Source organism: Nycticebus coucang, chromosome 4 (assembly GCF_027406575.1).
Source record: "Nycticebus coucang isolate mNycCou1 chromosome 4, mNycCou1.pri, whole genome shotgun sequence".
Classification (NCBI taxonomy): domain Eukaryota; kingdom Metazoa; phylum Chordata; class Mammalia; order Primates; family Lorisidae; genus Nycticebus; species Nycticebus coucang.
Window position 1 is genome coordinate 70,062,817 of NC_069783.1, and position 23,274 is coordinate 70,086,090.

Below are 23,274 nucleotides of genomic sequence, written 5' to 3' on the forward strand. Positions count from 1 at the left end.
GCGAGCGAGCGGAGAGGGAGGTGGCTGAGTATCGCTGAGCCCGGGTTGGCCCTGAGGTAGGCCAGGAGAGCAGGACCAGCACCTTTCCTCTCACCTCCTCAGGAAGGGGTCCTCCTCTTAGAAGAGGTTTTTCTGCACTGCAGAGGGCAGAGCGCTGTACTGCAGGCTCCACTCCTCTCCCCGGAAGGCCTGGTCCCAGGCCTATTTATAACCCAGCTCTCCTCCCTCCGTGGCCTGGGCTTGGCTGCTTTCCCCACACAGTCTTTGCTCACAAGAGGCAGGTGGCCATGGGGGGGAGGTACCTCCCATCCCACTACAAACTCTTGCTTCAGGCACAGCATGGGGGAAATTTAGCAACTGGGTATAGCTGTCAGCGGCACCAACCTTTAGGTACTTTCTCTCCCTGCCTCCACTGAACTGGTGCATGTGGAGGGTAGAATATGGGGGGTAATATCCGTTTCCATTCCAGGGAGGGAACTCCTTGAGCAGGGGAACCTGGTGGCCTATCAGATTGGGACCTCCCACAGGAAGGTCTTCACAGGGTCATGGCTGGACTTTTCCTAGGAGGGCAGGGCTGGGCCCTGTCTACTTCTTGGGGAACCCCTCAGGGCCACACCAGAGCTGAGGTCTACACAGCTGGGTCTTTGAACTGGGCGGTAGAGGCAAGAGTTTGAGCCTCCTCCAATCAAGGGTTCTCCTCTTAATGCCCCCTACTTGCCACTCTCCATCTCCCCAAAGGTCTGCCTTCTGGTCTAGCTTCATTCCAGCCCTCTGGCCATCCAACACAGACATCCCCTTTCAGTTTCCCCAACTCCTGGATCTGTTCTCAGATGCCACGTGCACATTTGCCCCCAGACACACACGCACTGGAGCAAATGGGATATTCCAAGCAATGGCGGCTCTGAGAACATAGGCTTGTTCACCACAGCATTGCAGATGGGCCTGATTAGGCACACCCACTTCTGGGTGTGAGATTTGGTGGGTGGTGGGGTGGTGGTGTGGTGTTTGTATTTGTTGGACTGGGGTCGAGCTCCAGAAGGAGCCTGGCGAGCAGTGCACACCAACAGAAGGAACCGAGGGAGTGAGGGTGCCACTCCAGCTGTGTTTTTTTCCCTAAAATGCTGCTCTCAACCAGTTTCCTATGGGGGCCTCAGGAAATGAGCCTTATCAAGGTGTTTCCAGCAGAGAGGAAAGGGTGTTAGTGAGGATTTTTCATGCTTCCTCTCTGCAGGCCAGGTCAGTGGCCCTGTTCAGCTACCTGATTGGGGGCCCTGGGCTCTAGGTTGTTGTCAGTATCCCCCTGGTTGAAGGAAGGGAGGATTCTATCACCAGACAGGGAGGACAGGCAGCTGCCTCCCACCCAAACACCTCTTCCCTATTCATAGACCCCCAGGCTGAGGGCTGAGGAGGATTTGCAAAATGATCCCCTCTGCATCTGTGCGGTGCACAAATGTCTACCTGCTTGCAGAGCCCCTGCTCTCAGGGGCTTTGTCCACTGGTGTTCACACCCCTTAACTAGACTTGCCTCCACCTTCCCTCTGACCATACCCCCTCCCCATACACTCAATACACTAACTTCTACCTCACTTAGGCCAGGCTTAGAAACCTGGGAGAATGGAAAGGATGAATAATAAATGTGAAACACTTCGTGAGCCCAGAGGTGCTTCCTCCATAGGAAATACTTCTGGTATGGCTTCCCTCCTATCATTATTTCAGCCCCAAGGGCCTGTCTGTGCAGCAGTATTCCCCCATCCTCAAGGCATCCTCCCGTTTTCATATCTCTAACTGGGCTCCTCCCCCGCCTGTCCACAGCCCTGCCCTTTGCCCACTGCCTGGCTCCCCTGAGTGCAGTCTCCCTTCCCAGAACCCAGAGCTCACTGTGAAGAAAGGAAGTACATTGTCTGTGAGGATCAATCCGGAGCCTCTGAGCCTGGGAAGGCTCACTCCCAGTCATTACTGTCACTACCAAGAAGTCCCAGGGAATGCAATCCCTCCCCCAACCCCTGGCCACATTTCACCTCCTGCATTAGCCAAGTTGCTAAGCCATGTCCAAATTTGGCCTCCCTGCAGCATTCAGGCCTTCTCCCTCTCCTTCTCCTGCAAGGGTCAGGCTGGTGAATGATTACACAGACTCTGGTCTCAGGAACATGGTTCAAAGCAAAACATGCACACCCCTTCCCCCCGCCCCCCCCCAAAAAAAGAGCCCTTCCTTAGCTGCTGGTCTGGATCTGGCCTTCCCAGACTCTTTAGGTTTTTGTCTCATAAAGCTCCTCCTTTGGCTATATGATTATAATATCCCATAATAACACCTCATGGTTCCTCTGCAAGCATAATTTCATGCTCATAGCAGCTTTGTGGGGCCAAAGGGCAACGATATCCCCATTTGCAGTTGAAAAAAATAGACCCAGAACAAGGCAGGGGCCTGGTCAAAGCACCCCTGCCCAGCCCACATCATTGGTGCCCTCTGTTGTTCTCAGCATCCTTGGCTCATGAATAAGAAAGCTCTTTGGAAAGCATACCATGTACTGCCCACACCCAGGGAACCCAGGGCACCCTGGACTTGCGCTAGCACAGGGAGGCAGTGCTGGGTGTATCCAACCTGGAGCTGAGTCACAGTAGGGGGAGTGCAAGGCTGCAGGGAGCACTGTGTAAGACAAATGACCAAAAGATGGAGCATTCTGATTTTTTTTTTTTTGATACAGAATCTCAAGCTGTTGCCCTGGGTAGAATGCCGTGGTGTCACAGTTCACAGCAACCTCAAACGCTTGGGCTTAGGTGATTCTTTTGCCTCAGGCTCCCAAGTAGCTGGGACTATAGGCGCCTGCCACAATGCCTGGCTATTTTTTGGTTATAGTTTGTCATGGTTGTTTGGCAGGCCTGGGTTGGATTTGAACCCGCCAGCTCCGGTGTATGTGGCTGGTGCCCTAGCTGCTGAGCTACAGGTGCTGAGTTCATTCTGATTTTTGGGTGCAGCTATCATTGTTGTTTGGTGGGCCCGGGCTGGATTACCAGCTCAGTGGCTGGCGCCTTAGCCACTTGAGCCACAGGTGCCGAGCCCTCATTCTGATTTTTAAAATGTGTTGTTCATCACAAGGAAAGGGAATGGACATTCATTAAACACAATGTGCCATTTTCAGATACTATTTATTTAAAACCTCCCAACAGTTCTACCAAAGAGATCTATTTAACTGATTCTGTGCTTATGTGGCAGACACTGTTGTTCTAAATAGAACATATGACCTGAGCTGCATCATGGCCTTTTAATAATTTGTAGCAGGCACTTATGAATATATGTATACACACATGCCTCATTTAATCCTCTTGGCAAGCATGTGTAATGGCAACTGTCATTCCCATTTTACAGATAAGAAAACTGAGGCACAAAGAGGTGAAGTAACTTGCCTAAGGTCATACACTGCCAAGTAGTGAAGTTGGGATTCAAGCCAAAGCAGTCTGGCCCCAGAGGCTCCTTTCCATATCCCCTGTCTTTAAGGGCTCTACTTTTGACATCTCTCTTTACCTCTGATTTACCAATAAAATAAAAGGTGAAGGGGTAGGACTTGAACCCATGCCTGGCTGTGCCCTGGAAGCCTACTTTGGTCTGCACGTTGACGTCAGACATGTTCCCCTTATTGCCATTTACTCACCAGGCACAGACATCCTCAGCTCTTGTGCTCTGGTCTTGAGGATGTTTTCTTATCTCAGGGGTCCCTCCCCTCTGCATCATCCTCCTGTACCTGATGGCACCAGCTGGGCAGCCTGTGATGGGTGTGGCAGGTCCCCTTGGACCTCCCAGAGGGGGCAGTGTAACTGCGCGTCCACAGCTCAGCTAGTCTAGTTTAAAGTAAAAGCTGGGTGGGCCGCCCAGGAGTGCAGATATCTGGTAGCCTTGGTCACAGGCTGTGGGATGAGAGCATCAAAGGAGGGAGAGAATGACTGATGGGACCTTGAACTTGGAACCCCAGCTCTGCTACTTTCCAGCAGCGTGTCTTTGGATAAATTTAACTGCTCTGTGTTTCAGTTTTCTCATCTGTACAGTGTTGATAATAACAACACATACTTGCTTTGGAGGGAGGGTTCTGAAGGGTTTATGTGTTAGTCCATATAAAGTATTTTGAACAGTGCCTGGCACTCAGCGTTCTTACATATTATGATGTATTTATTTATTATAATACTTATTATTGTTAATATGTATGGTACATATACTAAGAAGTCATTGCACACATGTAAAAAGTGTTTAAATATCTTTTTTTGCCTGGTTAATTCTATGACCAGCTTTGTTCGCCCACTGTTTTGCCAGGCTAGACACAACTGGCTGAGCGGTGAGTGGCCATCTTATCTGCCCCGGGGAACATTGCTTCTCTAGGTGCTCCTCCTGGAGCAACCCCTTCTGAAGTGAAGGCATTTGTCCACTTGCCTGATGGCTGGCTGTGGCCTGCGCAGTGGTGCTTCATCTTTTTTGGAACAAATATTCCTCTGGTGACTCTCTCTAGAACCATAAAACCTCCTGAGGCCCTTTCCCTAGGCCAGTCTCACGCTTTTCCTCTCCTACCTGCCCACGAGGCTCTGCAAACTCATGCAGAGCGTACCTCTCAAGGTTGATGTCATTGAGCAGAGAGGCTGGGTTTGTTTGCCTTACTGGACACCCCTTGTTTGGGCCTTGGGAAAAAACAAAGCCCCAGTCACTAGAAGAATGTGGTCAGAGAAAGTGAACTGGCTCAACTCCAGCAGCCAGAAGGGGCCTAGTCAGGTGCGTGAGGCACTCCTTCCTCAATGGTCAGGGAGGTAGGACCCCAAATAAGTGACAGAGGTCACAGACTCACATGCCTACAGGAGCCTGGCAGGTGACCTAAGATTTGGTTAGAAGGAAAATTATCTGCATGTATTGGGTATGCAGCGGGGAGTCGGGGGAGCTGATGGGGCATAGCCCATCCACAGGTGCCAGGTGGTCAGTGTTAGGCAGGGAACTGGGGCCCACATGCCAGCTTCACTGATTTTTCATGAGTAGCTATAAATTCAGATTTATGGAAAATCTTCTAATGTTTAAATGAGATACGATTTCATTATAAAACATTGTATTGGTCAAGGACAACATGTCTGTAGGCTGGATGTGTCCCAGGGGATACCAATGACAGCCTCTGATGAACAGTATTTCATTTCATCCTAGAGTCCTTGGGCCTGGGCTCTCTGGAGAGCAGGCAGCCAGGGTCTTTTCCCCGGTCTCATCAGTCAGCGCTATCAGGGCTATACAAGCATTAGTCCCCTCCCACCTTACCTCTGTCAGCCCTGAAACACTGCAGTAAGCCTAGAATATAAGTTAAAAACTAGGCTTGCTATGCTAAGCCATACCTATGGCCTTCATAGTGGGGCTAGAGTAGTCTAGGATGCCAAGAAGCTCCTAACACCTAAAGGCTTAGGTGGGATGCAAACCTGGCTGTTCATACCTGAGCCCTTACTAACAGTGGTATAATCATGATGGTCTCCCTTATTCACTTAATAGTTGATAGACAGTCCTGGCTGGTAAGATTCTGATCCATAAGGCTGTCCAGGACCTCAGTTCCCCCTGTCTTGCTGCTCTGCTATCCCCAGGGGGTCCCTTTTACAATATGGTCTACGATGGCTCACTACCACAACCTATATTCCACCCAGAGGAAAGAAGGGGCTGGGGAGGCATGCCCTTCCCTTTGAGGACACAAGCAGGCAACTACAAACCTGCCTTCTGCTCATGTTGACCATCAGCTGGTCTCATGGCCACACCTAGCTGCAAAGGAGGCAGGGAAATGCAGTCTTTTTTATTTAGATGGTCATGTGCCCAAGTATGTTATGGAAAATTTCCAGAGACAAACGGGAGGATATGGAGGAAAAGTTGAATTCTCAGCCACATTCTCCATTAGAGCTTCATTTCTTTTCTTTCTTTCTTTTTTATTTTTTTTGAGACAGAGTCTCACTTTATCACCCTCGGGAGAGTGAAGTGGCATCACAGCTCACAGCAAACTCCAACTCCTGGGCTTAGGCGATTCTCTTGCCTCTGCCTCCCAAGTAGCTGGGACTACAGGCACCTGCCAGAACTCTCGGCTATTTCTTTTTGCAGTTTGGCTGGGGCTGAGTTCAAACCTGCCACCCTTGGTTTATGGGGCTGGTGCACTACCCACTGAGCCACAGGCGCCACCTTAGAGCTTCATTTCTGATACAAGTCCTCTTGAAAGGAAACCCTATTGAGACACCAGGCCCTGGTTTGAAGTCTGTGAGGGAGCAGTCAGTTATCTGATAGGGAGAAGTCTAGGGCAATGAACAGCAACCAGGCCAGGAAGTTGGAGGTTGCAGTGGGAAAGAGGCCTCAGGATGTGTGCAGGACTGCTGTCGCCAGCTGTTGCTTTTCTGGTTTGCAGAACAGGTGTGTGGAGCCCTGATTCATTGGAAACCAGCCAAAGGTTTGTGTAAGTCCCTCGGAATGTTCCTCTGGAAATATTAGATATGTCCCCTGCAAATTTCCTGTGCTGCTCCTGATAGATTAAATCAGGGTAGGGTTTAGAGCAAAGCCAGGGAATCATTGTGACAGGAAAGAAAGAAAAAGAGCTTAGCAATATCTAAAATCCCCCCTGGGGGGCAGTACTGTCCTCTTTTCTTTCTTTCTTTTTTTTTTTTTTGGAGACAGAGTTTCACTTTGTCACCCTCCGTAGAGTGCTGTGGCGTCACAGCTAAAAGTAACCTCTAGCTCTTGGGGTTAGGCGATTCTCTTGCCTCAGCCTCCCAAATTTAGCTGGGACTACAGGTGCCTGCCACAAAGTCTGGCTATTTTTTTGTTGCAGTTTGGCCAGGGCTGGGTTCGAACCCGCCACTGTTGGTATTTGGGGCCTGCACCCTACCCACTGAGCCACAGGCGCTACCCAAGTAACTGCCCTCTTTGAGAACCTCTGGCTAAACTCACCATGGGTGGAACTGGGGAGCCAAGTGCAGGGTCCAGTAAGCCAACTCCAGGCCAGTCCTGTTCTAAACACTGAGAATACCTGGGTCACTGAGACAGCCTTGGTCTCGCCCCTTGCTGACCTAATCCTTAGTCTCGCTAGGCATTAAACTGGTAATTATACAAATAGTTACTCCTTATAGTTGTGACGAATGCTAAGAAGGAAAAGTACTTCTGTGCAGTTGTTTGTCAGAGGGTCAGGGACTGCTTTCCAGGGGAAGTGATGATTCAGCTCATATCTGAAGGATGAATGGGGGAGAATGGGAGTGACTCTACAAAGAGAGAGGGGGAGCCAGGCATAGGGGACAGCAGGAGCCACAGTGCTGGTGATCAGAGAGTGAGGGACTAAGTGCCCTGGCCCTCTGGCCTGAGGAAAGGAATCTGGGCCTTATCCCAAGAGCACAAAAGGCCTTGGGATAAACCTCCCAAGAAGTTTTCAGCAGAGAGAGACACTTGATCATATTTAACATTGCCTGCTGTGGATAATGGAGCAGACATTGGCAGAGTAACTGTGGGGTGACCAGTGATAAGCAAGGAGACATCTACAGTGGCCCAGGCAGGGAAGGGTGGTGGTGAGACTTCGTGGAGGCATTTAGATGCTGTGGGCACATAGGTGATACCAAAGTCATGGGTGTCAGTGAGGATGATTTAGCTGAAAGTAATGGAAATCCTGGTGAGGCCTAAATGATAGTTGTAGAGTGATCAATTTACCTACCTGGTGAGCCAGAGACACAGAGCTCGGGGCACATAAATTATACACTCTATCATCCTGGACCCAGCTAGACTCCACTTTTCTTAACATTTCCAACCTGGGTTGATTCACACCTCTGTAGTTAACCTGGGGGTCCCCTACTCCTGGGAGGTCACTATACTGATGCTGAACTTCGTGTGGACAATTGATTGGCATAGTACACTACAGCCCAGAACTCCTGGACTCTAGTAATGCACCTGCTGCAGGCTCCCATGTGGCTGGAACTATTAGCTTCATGCTACCTCACACCAGCAAGGTTCCATTTTTCTCTCTGGTCTGTTGTCTGTGGTGTCTGCTACATCCTTGGCTTGGTTGGCAGTCAGAGCTACAAGCTTCCTTATGCACAGATGAGGGAATGGGCTTCTCTATTCATGGTGTATAAATCTGTCTCTTCAGGGGGACAATTTAGGAACACAGTCCTGTTGCTAGACCAATAGTCATTGCCAGGAAATGAGCTCAGATAAAGTAGGATCGATCCTGGAGCTGGGGCTAGGTACCTAGGCAGTTGGGTTCCACTAGGAGGGAGGAAAGGGGTCTGGATATTGGGGAGGAGCCCTGTCTACCTCATCGTGACAGTGGGTGAGGGGGTAGAGTCAGGAGGTAGCGGAGGTCTAAATGGCTGGAGAAGGTGCTAGGGGAGGACAGCCTCAGTTTCTCTTCTCCTTCCTGTCCTTTCACCCCACACCCCACCCCACTGGGAATTGCCAGTTCCTTTATGGGCCTCCCACCTCCCCTTGAGAGCCCTTCCCACCATGCCTGCAGATGTGACTGCTGCCCTCTGTGGTCTCTACCTCTTGACCCTGAGCTTCTGGAGGGAAGGGATGTGATTTATTCTCAGGAAGTCAGAAGTGACTGGTGAATGCATGTGGGATTCATTTATTCTTTCAGTCAAATGTTTGGAAACTATTGATGGAGAACCAACTTTGTCCCAGGTGCTGAGGAGACAGCAGTGAACAAAACAGAGAAGAATCTCTGCTATCTTGAAGCAGACATTCCAGTGGGGAAGATGGAAAAGAATACATACATTACCTAGTGATCATGCTAAAGAAAAAACAAGAAAGGGAGATGGAAAGGGGGGCTCTGAAATTCTCACCTGAATGGCCAGAGGGGGTTCCACTGGAGTGAACATCTGAAGGAAGGGAAGGGCTAAGCATGACAGCCAAGGGGAATATCTCATAAAAACCCCGAGGAGGTGCTGGCCTGACTCAGCTGAGGAACAGCTAGAGCAGTGATTTTCAACACTGCTGTGGCAGAAATTTTTAAAGATTATTAATTAAATTATTTTTGAAAGCTTGAAGCATAGTAAGTATCTTTGTTTTGATCAACATAACTTAAGTGGGCCATAGAAATTTAACTATAGGTTCAAGTGTGCCATGAGATAAAAAGGTTGAAAAGCACTGAGCTAGGTTGAACAGTCTGAGTTGAACTCCTCACTGAGCTAGGCTACCTTGCTTGAAGAAAGGTGAGTCCTTGAGAGGTCAGTGAGGTCAGGCAGGGCTTTCCAACCCACGTGGAAGACTTTGGGTTTTGCTCTGAGTGAGAAGGTGCCATTAGAGTACTTTGAATAAAAGAGTGACACCAGATCATGCTGACTGGGTGGAGAACAGACTGAGGGGCATGGGCAGAGCAGGAGGTGCGTGTAGGGAATCTGTTGAGTCTGTTACAGTGATTCAGGCAAGTGATGGCAGTGGCTTCCACCAGGGTGGTTACAGTGGAGATGGTGAGATTCTGGACATCTTTTGCAGGAGAACTGATGGGATTTGCAGTTTTGGTGATGTGGTGGGGATGAAGGCATGACTGTGTGGTTTCAAGAGAGACTGGAGGAGATAGATCAGGGACAAGTGTGGACAGCTCTCTCAAAGGGTACCGTTGTGAAGAGAGAAATGACTAGTAGCTGTAGGGGACATCAGCTGAAGGATGTGCTTTATTGAGCATGATTACATCATGTTGGCATGGTGCTGGCTCAGTAGACAGGGAAAACTTGGCAATGCAGGGGTGGGGTGGGGTGGGGAGAATTCCCAGAGCCTTGTCACTGAATGAAGGAGAGAGGTTGAGATCTATGCCCAAGTGTGGGGTTGGTCTTAGTTAGGAGCACGAGTGATTCATTCATAAGAACAGGAGAGAAGGCAGAGATGATTTGGGCACAGATGCTCATGGGGTTGAAAGGAGCCTGGGAGCCCAAGGAAGTTCTCTGCTCAGTAAATAGGAAGTAAACTGAGGATGAGGATGAGCAAGGGGATGTTGTAGGTTGGGGAGAGAGAAAAGTATGAAACAGTCACCTGGGAGAGAGGGTGATTGATGAGACTGAGGAAAGAGAGTATGATTGCCCATCACAGACTGTTCAGTTTTGGGTGGTGACTATCAAGGGACACTGCTCAGATGGGCTGTGTTATTCTCCACTTTGAGGGACTAGAGGGCAAGTGTGGATTCACCAGGGCTATGGGTTAGCCATGTGAAAATACCGTATTCTCCAAAATAAGAGGGGAAAGAGAGTTGGGATTTTGTGCATTTAAGCATAATAGAATGAGGATTGGGAGACGGGAGGAGGGACCGTGTCTGGTCCAGTGCTAGGTCCTGCCGTGTTCAGGTATAGAGGGCCGAAGCCAGGACCCCTGTGGTCAAGGAGTTCCTAAGCAGGAAAAGAACCAGGCGTAAAACGGAAAGAAAGCATGCTGTGGACTGACAGTGCTCAAGGCTCACGCTGTGCAACCTTCTCAATGGTGGGGGGCAGAGGATGTAGATACTGTTGGCGGGGGATTTGCAAGGGACGAAATAGGCAGCGGGTGGACTCCTGTACTCCAGGGAACCCAGTATGATTTGAACACTGATGGCCGCCTCTAGACAGGAGCGACACTAGACTGCCGTGGAGCAGGCTCCGGGGCGGGTTTGCGGGGCTCGAACGTTGGGGTCTCTCCTGGCCCTGGGCTCTCAGCAGCCCGCAGGAGGAGACAGGGGCGGCTCCCCGGCGGGGGTCATGGCGAGGGTGTGGACAGGCGAGTGGCTAGCAGGGCGCCCGTGCGCTCCGCACACTTCTTTAGCGCTTGCTCTCACTTGCAGTTTCCCGGAGACACTCGTTCCCGCCGCTGACCTCCCCCTTCTTCCGCCAGCACACATTTCTGATTACCACCTATTAGCCGAGCGCCCACGGCGGCCGGCAAAGTCGGCACCGGCGCGCACGGGCCTGGGCGCCGCGGACGGCGTGGAACCCGTCGCACCGGAGGCTCTGTGTCCGCGCTCGGCATCAGCGGCGCTTCCCTTCCATCCCGGAGCTGGGGCCTGCGGAGCAGGGGACCAGCATCCCCGCAGGCGCCCGTCTGATCTCTGTCCCGCCCCGCCCGCTGCAGGCAGGGCGGATCTGGGCAGAGGCCGGAGGGGAGGGTCCGCCCATTGGGTGTCTGGTGTCCTCCCTGTGGCCTCCCGCAGACATTGGCCACTTTTCCGCGGAGGCGCAGCGAAGGCGACGGCTTCAGGCGCGGCTGCCTGGTAGCCGGGCTCTCTCTCGGTGGGTGCCTGGGCCCGCTGCTCCCGCTGCCGCCTGATCCGCCGCGCCTCTGCGCGCTGGGGCTGCCGAGCCATGCTGTGCTGTCTGTTGGTGAAGGCCAGCAACCTCCCAAGTGGGAAGAAGGACCGACGTAGCGACCCTGTCGCCAGCCTGACTTTCCGAGGTGAGATACCCGTGGCCGCAGAGTTGACACTTGGGCACCACCTGACTCCGGCGCGCACTAGCGGGTCTGCGGCTGCGAGCCGGCGTTAACCCCTGTCCAGGCCACAGTTTCTCCCTTTGTTAGCAGGAACAGAAATCCCAGCCCTGACTTCTACAGGGGAGAGACGGACATTAAACAGGGCACAATAAATGCCATAGGGCTTTGAAAATTTGGAAAACTGAAAGTGCCATAATGTGTTAGCAGTTATCACTATTCTAAGATCCGTATCCAGAGGGAATAAAGTCCCAGCTCTCACCTGGCAGTCGCGATAAGGATGGGTTGGAAGATGAATACAGAAGGCAGAGAGGCATCAAGGCCACTTAAAAACTGAACATGTAGATGGTGTGCTTTGAAAATTGTGTCTCTTTTAAATTCATTCATTCACCTATTTTTTTATGGTACACTGGCCATATTGAATCTGCCATATTTCAATCAGGAAGAAAAGGAACAGAATAGGATGATATGGGTTTGACCCAGGAATTTTGGGGGGTGTCAGGGATATTTTCTAAACTCAAGAAGACTAAGCCACTATATATAATGTTTAGACTAGAAATGGTCTCTGGGGGAGCAAAGGAATCACACATGCTACTCCCCAGGCACCCTTAACCCCCACTTCAAGACAGAGTTTCCCATGGAAGAGGGTGTGTCAAGAGGGGAAAGGGAAGAGGAAGGATCTGTCAAAATTAAGAGAAGAAACAATAGCTGTGAGTCAGGACTCCAGTTCTGCAGAAAAAGATAAATAAGTAGAGAGAGGGGGTTTCCTTTTAGCCAAGAGCCATCCTCAGTGCCTTTGTGGGATTAAGAAAAATTAATATGTGCATCACAAAAGTTGGCCAAATGCAGAGGGGAAAATAGCTGGTGTTTTCAGGAGATTTGAAAACAGTGGGAGCCCAGAGGGTGCTTTGGCTCGGACCCATGATCTGAATCCTACCCCTAAGCACCCTCAAAGTAATAACCGTAGATGAGAGACACAATTTGGCAAAGTGAGAGCTATGTGTAGCTTTTTCTTTCCCATGGGACAATTCACATTTATTCCTTTTTTTTTAAAAAGTGGGACTTGAGACATTTAAGAAAATTTTGCTGTTTTCATTGATAGTTGTGAATGAGATTTCTCTCATTGTGTGAGAGAAACTTCAGACAAAGTCTTTAGTTCTCCCAAGGGCATCAGCTGCTGTCTAGGCCTTTGCTGTATAGAAATTCTGGGACCACCACCTCACCCTGCTTGGCAGAGACCCCAGCCACTCTTTGTGGGCAGGGTGCTGTCAAGACCAGACCTGGGGAGGGGAGGAATCTTGGAAGAAGTGATACTTCTTCCTCAAGTGGAGTGTCTACACCTTTTTTTCTTCCTTTTTTTTGTTTCTTTTTTATTTTTTTTCTTCACCATCTTTGGAGTGTTTACACCTTGCTGTAACATCTGAACTTTCGCAAGAGATGCAATAATTTTTTGATAATAAAATTCTTAACCATAAGAAAAGAATTGTGGTAAAAAAATTCCCTAAGGACTCTGAACCCTGGGGCTCACATCAATGTAGGGTTTTTGGATGCTTTGAAACTGTTTTTGGTCTGTTCATTCCTATTTTACTGGTCCTGTAATAGTCCTATAGTGGCCACTAATATTACCATTCTGCAAATAAGGAAATGGAAACCCAGGGAAGTTAAATGATGTGCTCAAATCCGTGGTTGTGGCAGAAAACTACCAGTACTTGGAGTGGGCACTGCCACTGAGACAGGTGGGTGACCACAGGGCCCTCTTAGCCATTGCCCTGGTGCAGGTACTGAGCATGTGCAGCTGTTGTCCTCCCAAATCTCTGTATTCCTTCTTCGCAAGGCCTTACTATTTATTTACACCGATAAGTCCGCTGGAAAACTAAAATACTGTATATATAACAGAATGTAACATCTCTAAGTGCTCAAAGTCTATTTGTCTTTCAAAGCTCAGCTGCAATGCCACTTTCCCCAGGAACGCACCCAGGATTCCCCTGGCTATCATCCTGTCCTCTCTGGATGCAAGAGCACCTTGTTAGGGATGCTAGCACAACCTCAGCAGCCTCTGCTTAGTACTAAGCTCCATGCTTAGGATATCAGAATTCCTTGAGAATAGTGACCTGTCCTCTTTATTTATCAGCACGTTCCAGCTCTGAGCACAAGTGCTGCTCTCTATCATTTGTGGCCCTGCTGGTCCAGCCTCTAGCCATCTTCCAGAGGTGCCTGGGAGCCTTGCTCAGTCTGGGATGTGGTCTTTTCACTTGGAGAATGTGCTTGAGAAACAGATTTCTGGATTCTAATCCCTAGAGGTTCTGACCCAGCAGGTCTGGAAGATGACCTAAGAGTCAGCATTTAACGAATACCCAATGCAGGGTATTTTGGAGCCACACCCTGAGAAAAATTGTTCAGAGATGTGGTGACAGGTGACATTATGCTCCCCCACAAAGGGATTTTCCAGTATAGTTTGGGGCTGAGCTTATGCTTGGCGAGAGAAGCCACTAGAACCAGACTCAGAACCAACAGGGCATCTGGACTGGGGCACTCAACTCTGACTGCACATCAGAATTGTGTGGGGGGCTTTAAAAAAGACCACTGCCAACCTCTCTGTCCACTTTTCTTGGGAAGCTCAATCTTTCTGGGTGGGGCCCACGCACAGGTGTTTCAGACAAATCTCCGAGTGTTTTGGTTGTGCAATCAGAGTTGGGAAGCACTGAGCCCAACTCCCTCATGGCACAGAGGGGACAGTGATGTGGCCTGTAAGCGGTATAGGGTGGAGAAGCCAGCCTGTACAGTGTGCTTGGCTCCTATATGCAGCTCAAAATGTATGGCTCCGGGCTGGCCCCACTTCCCTTGCAGTTGCTCCCTGAACATTCCAGCCTCGGATGTAATTTCAGGACCTGCCTCCCAAAATAGACTATGAGCTCGGGGGGCTGGACTCTGAGGGCATTTTTTTGGCTTCCTAGTCTGAGGACCTCAGAGCAGAAGCTGTTAAGGAATACTACTCATTCTTTTGTTTTTGTATTGATTGATTAATTAGCTCACCAAAAACACTTGAGTGACTGGGCTATGGTAGATTTTTTTTTTTTTTTTTTTTTGAGACAGAGTCCTACTACGCCCCCCTCAGTAGAATGCCATAGTGTCACAGCTCACAGCAACCTCAAACTCTTGGGTTTAAGCCATTCTCTTGCCTCAGCCTCCCAACTAGCTGGGACTACAGCTGCCGGCCACAACGCTCGGCTAGTTTTTGGTTGTAGTTGTCATTGTTGTCTGGCAGGCCTGGGCTGGGTTCGAACCAGCCAGCTCCGATGTATGTGGCTGGTGCCCTAGCCGCTGAGTACAGGTGCCGAGCTATGATAGATATTTTTGACGGACGATTTGTGTGAATAAGCAGCTTAATTTCCTAATAATTTACTCATCTGTACTTCTCTTTATCCTGCCCACTTTCTGTCCTGTAATCTGATTATTAACATCCCTCTATTCATGCATTTAGTTCACTGAACAAATGTTAATTGAGTACTACTATGTGCCTGCTGCTATTCTAGGTGCTGGGAGGTGCACCCAGGAATAAAACCAGATCCCTGTTGCTTTGGAGCATGAATATTTTATTTCCTTGAAGGGGATGTGGTATGCCCCACATGGTGAATTTCTGCCCTGCTTCATCAGGCAGGAACCTAGGAGTCAGTGCTGACCCTTCCCTCCCCCATCGGGTGTCTCTTCCTCCCACTGTCTCTCCAGCTTCTCCCTTCCCATCTCCAGGGGTCTTTAGATTTTGGGCAGGGGTCAGGGGGATCCTGTTGAACCATCTGAAGGAGGTCTCCTGTCCTCAGGAAACACTCCTGACTTACCTGTGTAGGGCAGATGGCCTATAGGTGCACTGGGCTCTCTGAACCTGGCTTTCTTTTTTTTGGCCGGGGCTAGGTTTGAACCTGCCACCTCCGGCATATGGGACCAGCACCCTACTCCTTGAGCCACAGGTGCTGCCCTGAACCTGGCTTTCTAAACATCAAAACTTTGAAAACAGCTGTCTGGTGTTTTTTTTTTTTTTTTTTTTTGAGACAGAATCTCATTTTGTTGTCCAGGTTAGAGTGCTGTGGCATTAGCCTAGCTCACAGCAACTCAAACTCCTGGGTTCAAGTGATCCTTCTGCCTCAGCCTCCCCAGTAGCTGGGACTATAGGTGTGTGCCACTGCAGCTGGCTAATTTTTCTATTTTTAGTAGAGACAGTGTCTTACTCTTGCTCAGGGGGTCAGAAACTCCTGAGCTCAAACAGTCCTCCTGCCTCAGCCTCCCAGAGTGTTAGGATTACAGGCGTGAGCCACTGCACAAGACTATTAAAAAATGACAAATTAGGGTGGTGCCTGTGGCTCAGTCGGTAAGGCGCCAGCCCCATATACGGAGGGTGGCGGGTTCAAACCCGGCCCCGGCTGAACTGCAAACCAAAAAATAGCCGGGCGTTGTGGCGGGCGCCTGTAGTCCCAGCTACTCGGGAGGCTGAGGCAGGAGAATTGCTTTAGCCCAGGAGTTGGAGGTTGCTGTGAGCTGTGTGATGCCACGGCACTCTACCGAGGGCAATAAAGTGAGACTCTTGTCTCTACAAAAAAAAAGACAAATTATAGAAGGCACAAGGCAAAAGTAAAAAAATGGCTTCAAATCCTGCCACTTAAATTGACCTGTTGACAATTTGACATGTTTACTACAAGATTCTTTTTTTACTGTTTTTTTAGAGACAGAGTCTCACTTTGTCACCCTTGGAAGAGTGCTGTGGCGTCACAGCTCACAGCAACCTCCAGCTCTTGGGCTTAGGCAATTCTCTTGCCTCAGCCTCCCAAGTAGCTGGAATCACAGGCGCCCGCCACAATGCCTGGCTATTTTTTGGTTGCAGTTTAGCCGGGGCCAGGTTTGACCCCACCACCCTCCGTATATGGGGCCAGTGCCCTGCTCACTGAGCCACAGACACCACCCTTTTACCCTTTTTTTAAAAGGGAATTTAACACGTAAGTAAAGTATGTAAAATATAAATGGATGATTTAGTGCAAGGGTTCTCAACTGGGGACAATTTTGTCCCTCAGGGGTTTTTGGTAATGTCTGGAGACATTTCTATTTGTTGCCACTGTCTGGGGAGAAGAGGGGTGCAGAGGGTGTTCGGGTGTGGCCAGGGAGGTAGGGATGGGGGTAGATACTGACATCTAATGGATAGAGGCCAGGGATGCTGCTGAACAACCTACAGTGCACAGGCCAGCCCCCCACACGACACTCACAACAAAGATTTATTTGGTCTGAAATACTATATTAATAATGTCAAGGTTGAGAAACCATATTTTAATAAGTAAATTCTGAAGGGAACGCCCATGTAATATCACCCAGGCCAAGAACCACAGAACCTTGCTTGTTGCACTTCTCCATCAGGTCTCATCCCCCTCCCTTCCTCTCTAGAGGTAATCCAATCTCATGTTTTTCTCCCAAATGTTTGCATCTTTGTATTTTTGCTTAAAAATAAACCTGAGCCATCTTTCTATGTCAGTAAATATTCTTCTATACAATCATTTAAAATGTCTGCATAGTATTTGATGATATGAATGCACTGTAGTTAATTTACTCAACACCCCATGGATGAATATTTAGCTTACATCACATTTTTTATATTTATATCCAATGCTTCAGTTGTGCTGTTAATGTGAGGAATATCCTGGTGACTAAATCTTTGCCCTCATATTTAATTTTTTTTAGGGGGGTAAACACCAGAAGTGGAATTGCTGTGTCAGGGGTTACAGATATACTTAAGCCTTTGTTCTATTTTCAAAATTGCTCTTCAGAAAGTCTGCACCAGCTTTACACTCCTATCAGCCAAGTGTGAGGGCTTCTTTTCTTTTCTTTTTCCTTTTAAGAAATAATTTGTAAAATGTTTGGGGTACAGGTACAATTTTGCTACGTGTGTATAATTCATAGTGATCAATTCAGGGTCTTTTTGCTTAACTGCAGTCTCACCACTCTGCTATCAAAACACTGAATTAATTCCTTCTATCAAACTGTATAATTTTTTTTTTTGAGACAGGGTCTCACTGTGTCATCCAAGCTGGAGTAGAGTGGCACAATCATAGCTCTGCAGCCTTGAACTCACAGGCTCAAGTGATCCTCCTGCCTCAGCCTCCCAAATAGCTGGGGCTACTGGCTAATTTTTTACCTTTTTTTTTTTTTTTTGGTAGAGATGCAGGGGATGGGGTCTCACTATGTTGCCCAGGCTGGTCTTGAACTCCTGGCGTCAAGTGATCCTCCAACCTCAGCCTTCCAAAAAGTGTTGGAATTATAGGTGTGAGCCACCACACCTGGCCTTATCTAAGTGTATCTTTGTACCTTTTTAACCCACTTCTCTCCATCCTTTCTTCTCCCCCCTTCCCAGTCTCTATTTTCTATCTTTCCATCTCTGCTTCCATGTGATCATATTTTTAGTTCATGAGGGCTTATTTTCTTATAATTCTGCTAACACAAAGCATTTTTTATCATGCAAATCTTAGTTAATTTCTGAAGGCTTAAACAGTATTTGTAATATTTCATTGTTATTACTTATTAGTATTTATTCTGACTCAATTACTTTTTAATTTGCTTATTCTCAGGTGGGGGAATGTTTGTCTTTTTCTTAATTGTAATTAAACTATCAATCTATTAGTCAGAGGTGTTCACAGTATCTTCGCCAGTTCCTTTTGTTTGTTAATTGACAAGGAAAAATTGTATATACATATCTTCTCGAGTTCTAATTGGCCGTTTGAGCATAAAGCCTACCCCTGTCAGAGCGCATTCCACCATGGTCCACTGCCCTTCCTGGCCATTGCTTTCCTGGACTGTGGTTCAGCTGGGGTTTAGACAGAGGGGGCAGGAGGTGTTTGAGGCAAGGTGAGGAGCGTGCTCTGCTGATGAAGAGGGAGGTGCTGCTCAGTTCTTGGGTGTATGCAGATGGCAGGCCGGTACCAGGGTAATCAGTCTACCTCCTCTTCTTGTTAGAGGGTGGACGTGCACCCTTCAAGGGAAGTGAGGCAGAATTCTCTTCACTGGAAACCAGGGCTGTCTTTTCTCCTTTCCCTTGCTGTTCCCTTGGGTTGTCTGCTGACGCTTTTAATTTCTATCACTTTTTTTGTCCTATAGGTGTTCTAATAGGGATGTCAGAGAGTACCTTGTACAAAGTAAGCCCTCAATAAATATTTATGGGGGCGGCGCCTGTGGCTCAAAGGAATAGGGCGCCTGCCCCATATGTTGGAGGTGGCCGGTTCAAACCTAGCCCCAGCCAAAAACTGCAAAAAAAAAAAAAAAAAAAAAAAATTAAATTAAATTAAATTAAATTAAAAAAATAAATATTTATGGAATAAATGAAAGGCTGCATTAAGGCTGCCTGTAGGATCTGAAGCTCCCTCCAGCTTCTGAGAGTAGACTTATGTGCAGAAGCAGCTATGTGCAGCTCTCTGGGAGTCCAGAACACTCCATCTCCCCTCTTCTCTCTGGGTGGTTATGAGATGTTATGAACCTTTCCTCTCTCCACTCCCTCTCTGCGTGAGTGGTCCCAATGTCAGAACCCAAGAGCCTCCGTCAGAACCTGGAGACATCTTCTGCCTCTACCTTCCCCATTTTCCAACCAGTAGATCCCAGCACTGCCGCCTGTGTCTTTACCATCTCCCACCTGGACTTTATTTTTCTTAAATTGTGGTAAATACATATAACATAAAATTGACGACCTTAACCATTTCTTAGCATACAGTCAGTGGCATTAGTACGTTTACATTGCTATGCAACCATCACCACCATCCATCCACAGAACCCTTTTTGTCTTGCAAACTGAAACTCTGTACCCATTAAACAGGAACTCCCCCTTCCTTTAGCTCCTGGCAACCACCCTTCTACTTTGTGTCTCTAATATTTTGACTACACTAGGTGTCTCATATGAGTGGAATCACACAGTGTTTGTCTTTGTGATGGGCTGAGTCAGTCAGTCTGGGGGGACACCCAGATTTCATCATGATTCTCACAGATGCCTCCCGGTTCCCGTTCTGCAGAGCAGTCTGGAGAGAGGGCATGGTCCTCTCCCCTGACTCCCAGCATGAGCCCTGGGCACTCCTGCTTCTGTTGTAACTATCAGGTTTGTTAAATTACACACATATAGCCACGTCCCTCAAGGCCAAAGTGAATTACTGGGGACAGGACACGTCTAAATCCATGAGGAGGAACTGTTTTCTGAACTGTCATGTAACTATCACTATGTCTTCCTTTTACTTGATTTCTGTAAATCACATAATTGTGCTGGGTTAATGTTTGTTTCTTTCTTGTTCCTTTTTGGGAAAGCACCTGTCATGATCCCTCCCTTAGTGTCATCCAGAGGATCCCAGAGTTGGTCTTTTTAACCAGGACTTAGTAAAATCTCAGAGAGGGCTTTTGTTCTTTTTTATCTTTGGAGAAGGTAGAAAGTGGAAAATTATTAAAACATGGTTAGCGTAGGGCTTGGCACACACATCCTGCTTAATTCATGAAGCCCGGAGCATCAGGAAATGAGTTTCTGAGTACACAACTCAGAGAGGCTGCAGATGGAATTTTCCAGGTTATTCCTTTAGGTCACAGGAAGCTGACCTGTGACGGAAGAGGGGAAGTGGACACTTAGCTCACATTTCATGTCCTCTGAAAACCCTATGCAGTAGACACTCATTATTATCAATTATTATTATTGCTAGCGACCAAGGCCTAGAAAGGTTATGAGCCTTTCCTCAGGTCACTTAGTAGTGCCTGTTATTTGAATAGCTCCAAAGCCACAGGTCTAACCCCTTCTGAAGCCACACTGATGTGGCCAGCGGGAGGATTGGAAGTGGTTCAGCCTGCACTGAGAACATAAGTGGTGCCTCATCCAGGACACCTCCCCCACATCCTGCCTCCCTTCGTTCTCCCCACCCATTGACACAGAGCCATACCATAAATGAAGTCTTAGGGTGTTCCCCGAGAACAGGAGAACAGTGCTTCTATCGTCTCGTGAGGAAGGGAGCTTGCAACCGACTGGGAAAGAAAAGGACCCCCATTCATTCAGCATCTAATTACTGGGCATCTCACTGTGGACTAGTGTTACTAACATGAGTAGAGCATGGTGTCTGCCCTCTGAAACTCACAGCCTAGTTGGGGAGACAGACATTTAAACACAGTGTCATACTGCTCTCTGGTGTTTTCTTAGCACAAAAGCGAGAACACAGCCATCTCTGTCTGAGAGAATCAGAGAGAGTTTATCAGGGAGGGACAACTGAGCTAGGTGTGGAAGAATTGGTAGGAGTTCGCGCATCAGAGTGGGGCCCAGTGGAGAGGGCATGGGAAGTGAACTCACATTTAATGAGCATGTCATCTGCCGGGCACTTCACACATACCAGCTTGTTTAATTTTCACACCAACCGCCTTATAAGGTAGGTATTAACAGATAAGGAAACTGAAGCTGAAATGTTAAGTGTTTCCCCTAAGAGGTTCTTTTTTTCTTTTTCTTTTTCCGAGACAGAGTTTCATGCTGTTGCCCCAAGTTAGAGTGCTCTGGTGTCATAGCTCACAACAACCTCAAACTCCTGGGCTCAGTGATCCTCTTGACTCAGCCTCCTGAGTAGCTGGGACTACAGATGTGTGCCATGACACCTGGCTAATTTCTCTCTCTCTCTCTTTTTTTCTTTTTAGTAGAAACAGGGTCTCATTCTTTTTTTTTTTTTTTGTAGAGACAGAGTCTCACTTTATGGCCCTCGGTAGAGTGCCGTGGCCTCACGCAGCTCACAGCAACCTCCAACTCCTGGGCTTAAGCGATTCTCTTGCCTCAGCCTCCCGAGTAGCTGGGACTACAGGCGAGGGTCTCATTCTTGTTCAGGCTGGTCTCCACCTCCTGAGCTCAAGCAATCCTCCTACCTTGGCTTCCCAGAGTGCTAGGATTACAGGCGTGACCCTCTAAGACAGCAGTTCTCAACCTGGGGGTGGCGACCCCTTTTTAACAATGAAAATACATTGCGGCATTAGGAAGGTTGAGAACCTGTTGAGGTTGTTAGCGCATGGTACATGGACCCTGGGGGAGTCCTCAAGACTGAATGAGGACATCAGAAAGGTCACAACTATACTAAGATGCTCGTGCTTTTCTTCACTGTGCTGATATTCTCACTATTGGCACAACAGCAATAGAAGGAAATGATACTGGTGCCTTAATGTTAATCAAAGGCCTTGGCACCAAATTGTATTTGTCACTGTATTTTTAGAACCACATGCACTCACAGTTAAAAAAAAAAAAAAAGAACTGGCTTTATTTAAGAATGTTCTTGGTGAAGCAGTAAAATTATTAATTTTAATTCTCAAGTACATGTGTTTATAATGTGTTATGGGATGAAATGGGAAGTATGTTTAGAGCACTTTTGCTATACGTCAAAAATAGTGATTGTCACCAGGGAAAGCACCTGAGTGACTGCTTAAATGACAAGCTGAACTAGTCACTTTTCTTTCTTTTTTTTTTCTTATGGAATACCATTTTTACTTGAAAGAATGACTGACAAACTATGGTTATTCAGACCTGGGCATTTGGCAGATAATCTCTTAAATGAGTGAGGCCCGGTGTGGTGGTTCACACCTACAATCCTAGCACTCTGGGGGGTTGAGTTGGGAGGATCTCTTGAGCTCAGGAGTTCGAGACCAGCCTGAGCAAGAGTGAGACCCTGTCTCTATTAAAAGTAGAAAAACTAGCTGGACCTGTGGGGGGTCCCTGTAGTCATAGCTAACTCAGGAGGCTGAGGCAAGAGGATCCCTTGAGCTCAAGAGTTTGAGGTTGCTGCGAGCTATGATGCCATAGCTCTCAACCCAGGGCAACAAAATGAGACTATTGTCTCAAAATTCCCTCTCCCAAAACAAAACAAAACAAACAACAACAACAAAAAACAAAAAACCCCAACAAAGAATGAGCCTGCCACCTCAAGGAAAATGGCTGATATTTGCCATTTGTTGCCAATCATAAAATTTGAGTTTTTAGCCAGAAAATGGAATTTTAGAAAACATGTATCTTTCAGCTTCCCAGTACTGAAAGATTTTCCTGATGAGATTGATGGTGATACTTATGAATGTGATTTTGTTTTGGTATTGTATAATGAAATGTGTCCACATTTGGAAGACATACATAATTCATTGAACAAAAATTTTCCAAATGACGCATGTAGATATTACAAAATCATGCATGGGTAAGATTCATTCAAAGTGCAAGATAGAACAATAATTTTAATGTAACAGAGCACAAAATGGTCATTGATCTAGTTTCAGATGTTGCATTGTAGCATCAATGAAGAATATTCCCAATTATCTGAAAGTTTATTAAAATACACCTCCCTTTCCAACTTAAATATCCAGCTGGAGTTTCCTCATCAATCAAAACAAGATATTGCCACAGTGTGAAAGGAGTAGACAGGATAATCAAGCCAGGCAATAAAGAGATTTGCAAAAATCTAACACAGTGTCTTCTTTCTTTTTCTTTTGTTTTAGAAGTTACAGTTGTTTTTTAATAGAGATGTCACTTACATTAACATTTATTTGGCTTATTTTGTTATTTTTACATTAATATTTTTAAATGCCTTAGTTATAATTTTTAATGTGGTAAAAATCAATAGATACAAGCCACCTAAGTAAAAGCTCTTTGGGGTTCTCAATAATTTTTAAGAGTGACATCCTGTGATCAAAAAGTTTGAGCTTTTGCCTTAAGGAATCACAGAACATAAGTGTTCCGCTGTGGTCTGTGAGTCTAAAGTCTGTGATCTTTTCCTGCATCAGAGATTTGCTATTGGGAGTGAGAGGGGATTGGGAGCTCCCCTGTCCCCCCTGGTGAGGGGACTCAGCAGGCTGAACACTGT

At 47.6% G+C, this 23,274-nt stretch overlaps 1 protein-coding gene across 24 annotated transcripts in view; it reads left to right on the forward strand.

Moving 5' to 3' along the window:
* DYSF (dysferlin) overlaps positions 1-23,274 on the forward strand; it is a 232,013-nt gene that overhangs the window by 806 nt on the left and 207,933 nt on the right. For 14 of the 24 annotated variants that reach the window (XM_053587262.1, XM_053587268.1, XM_053587266.1 and 11 more), the window contains exon 1: positions 11,132-11,380. The exons of 9 other annotated variants lie outside the window; for them this stretch is intronic. In XM_053587262.1, the coding sequence (XP_053443237.1) occupies positions 11,290-11,380 (91 nt within the window). In that variant the 5' untranslated portion in view covers positions 11,132-11,289. Of the gene's footprint in view, positions 1-10,882; positions 11,381-23,274 lie in introns of those variants that run through there. One more of the 24 variants, XM_053587288.1, reaches the window with a different exon arrangement.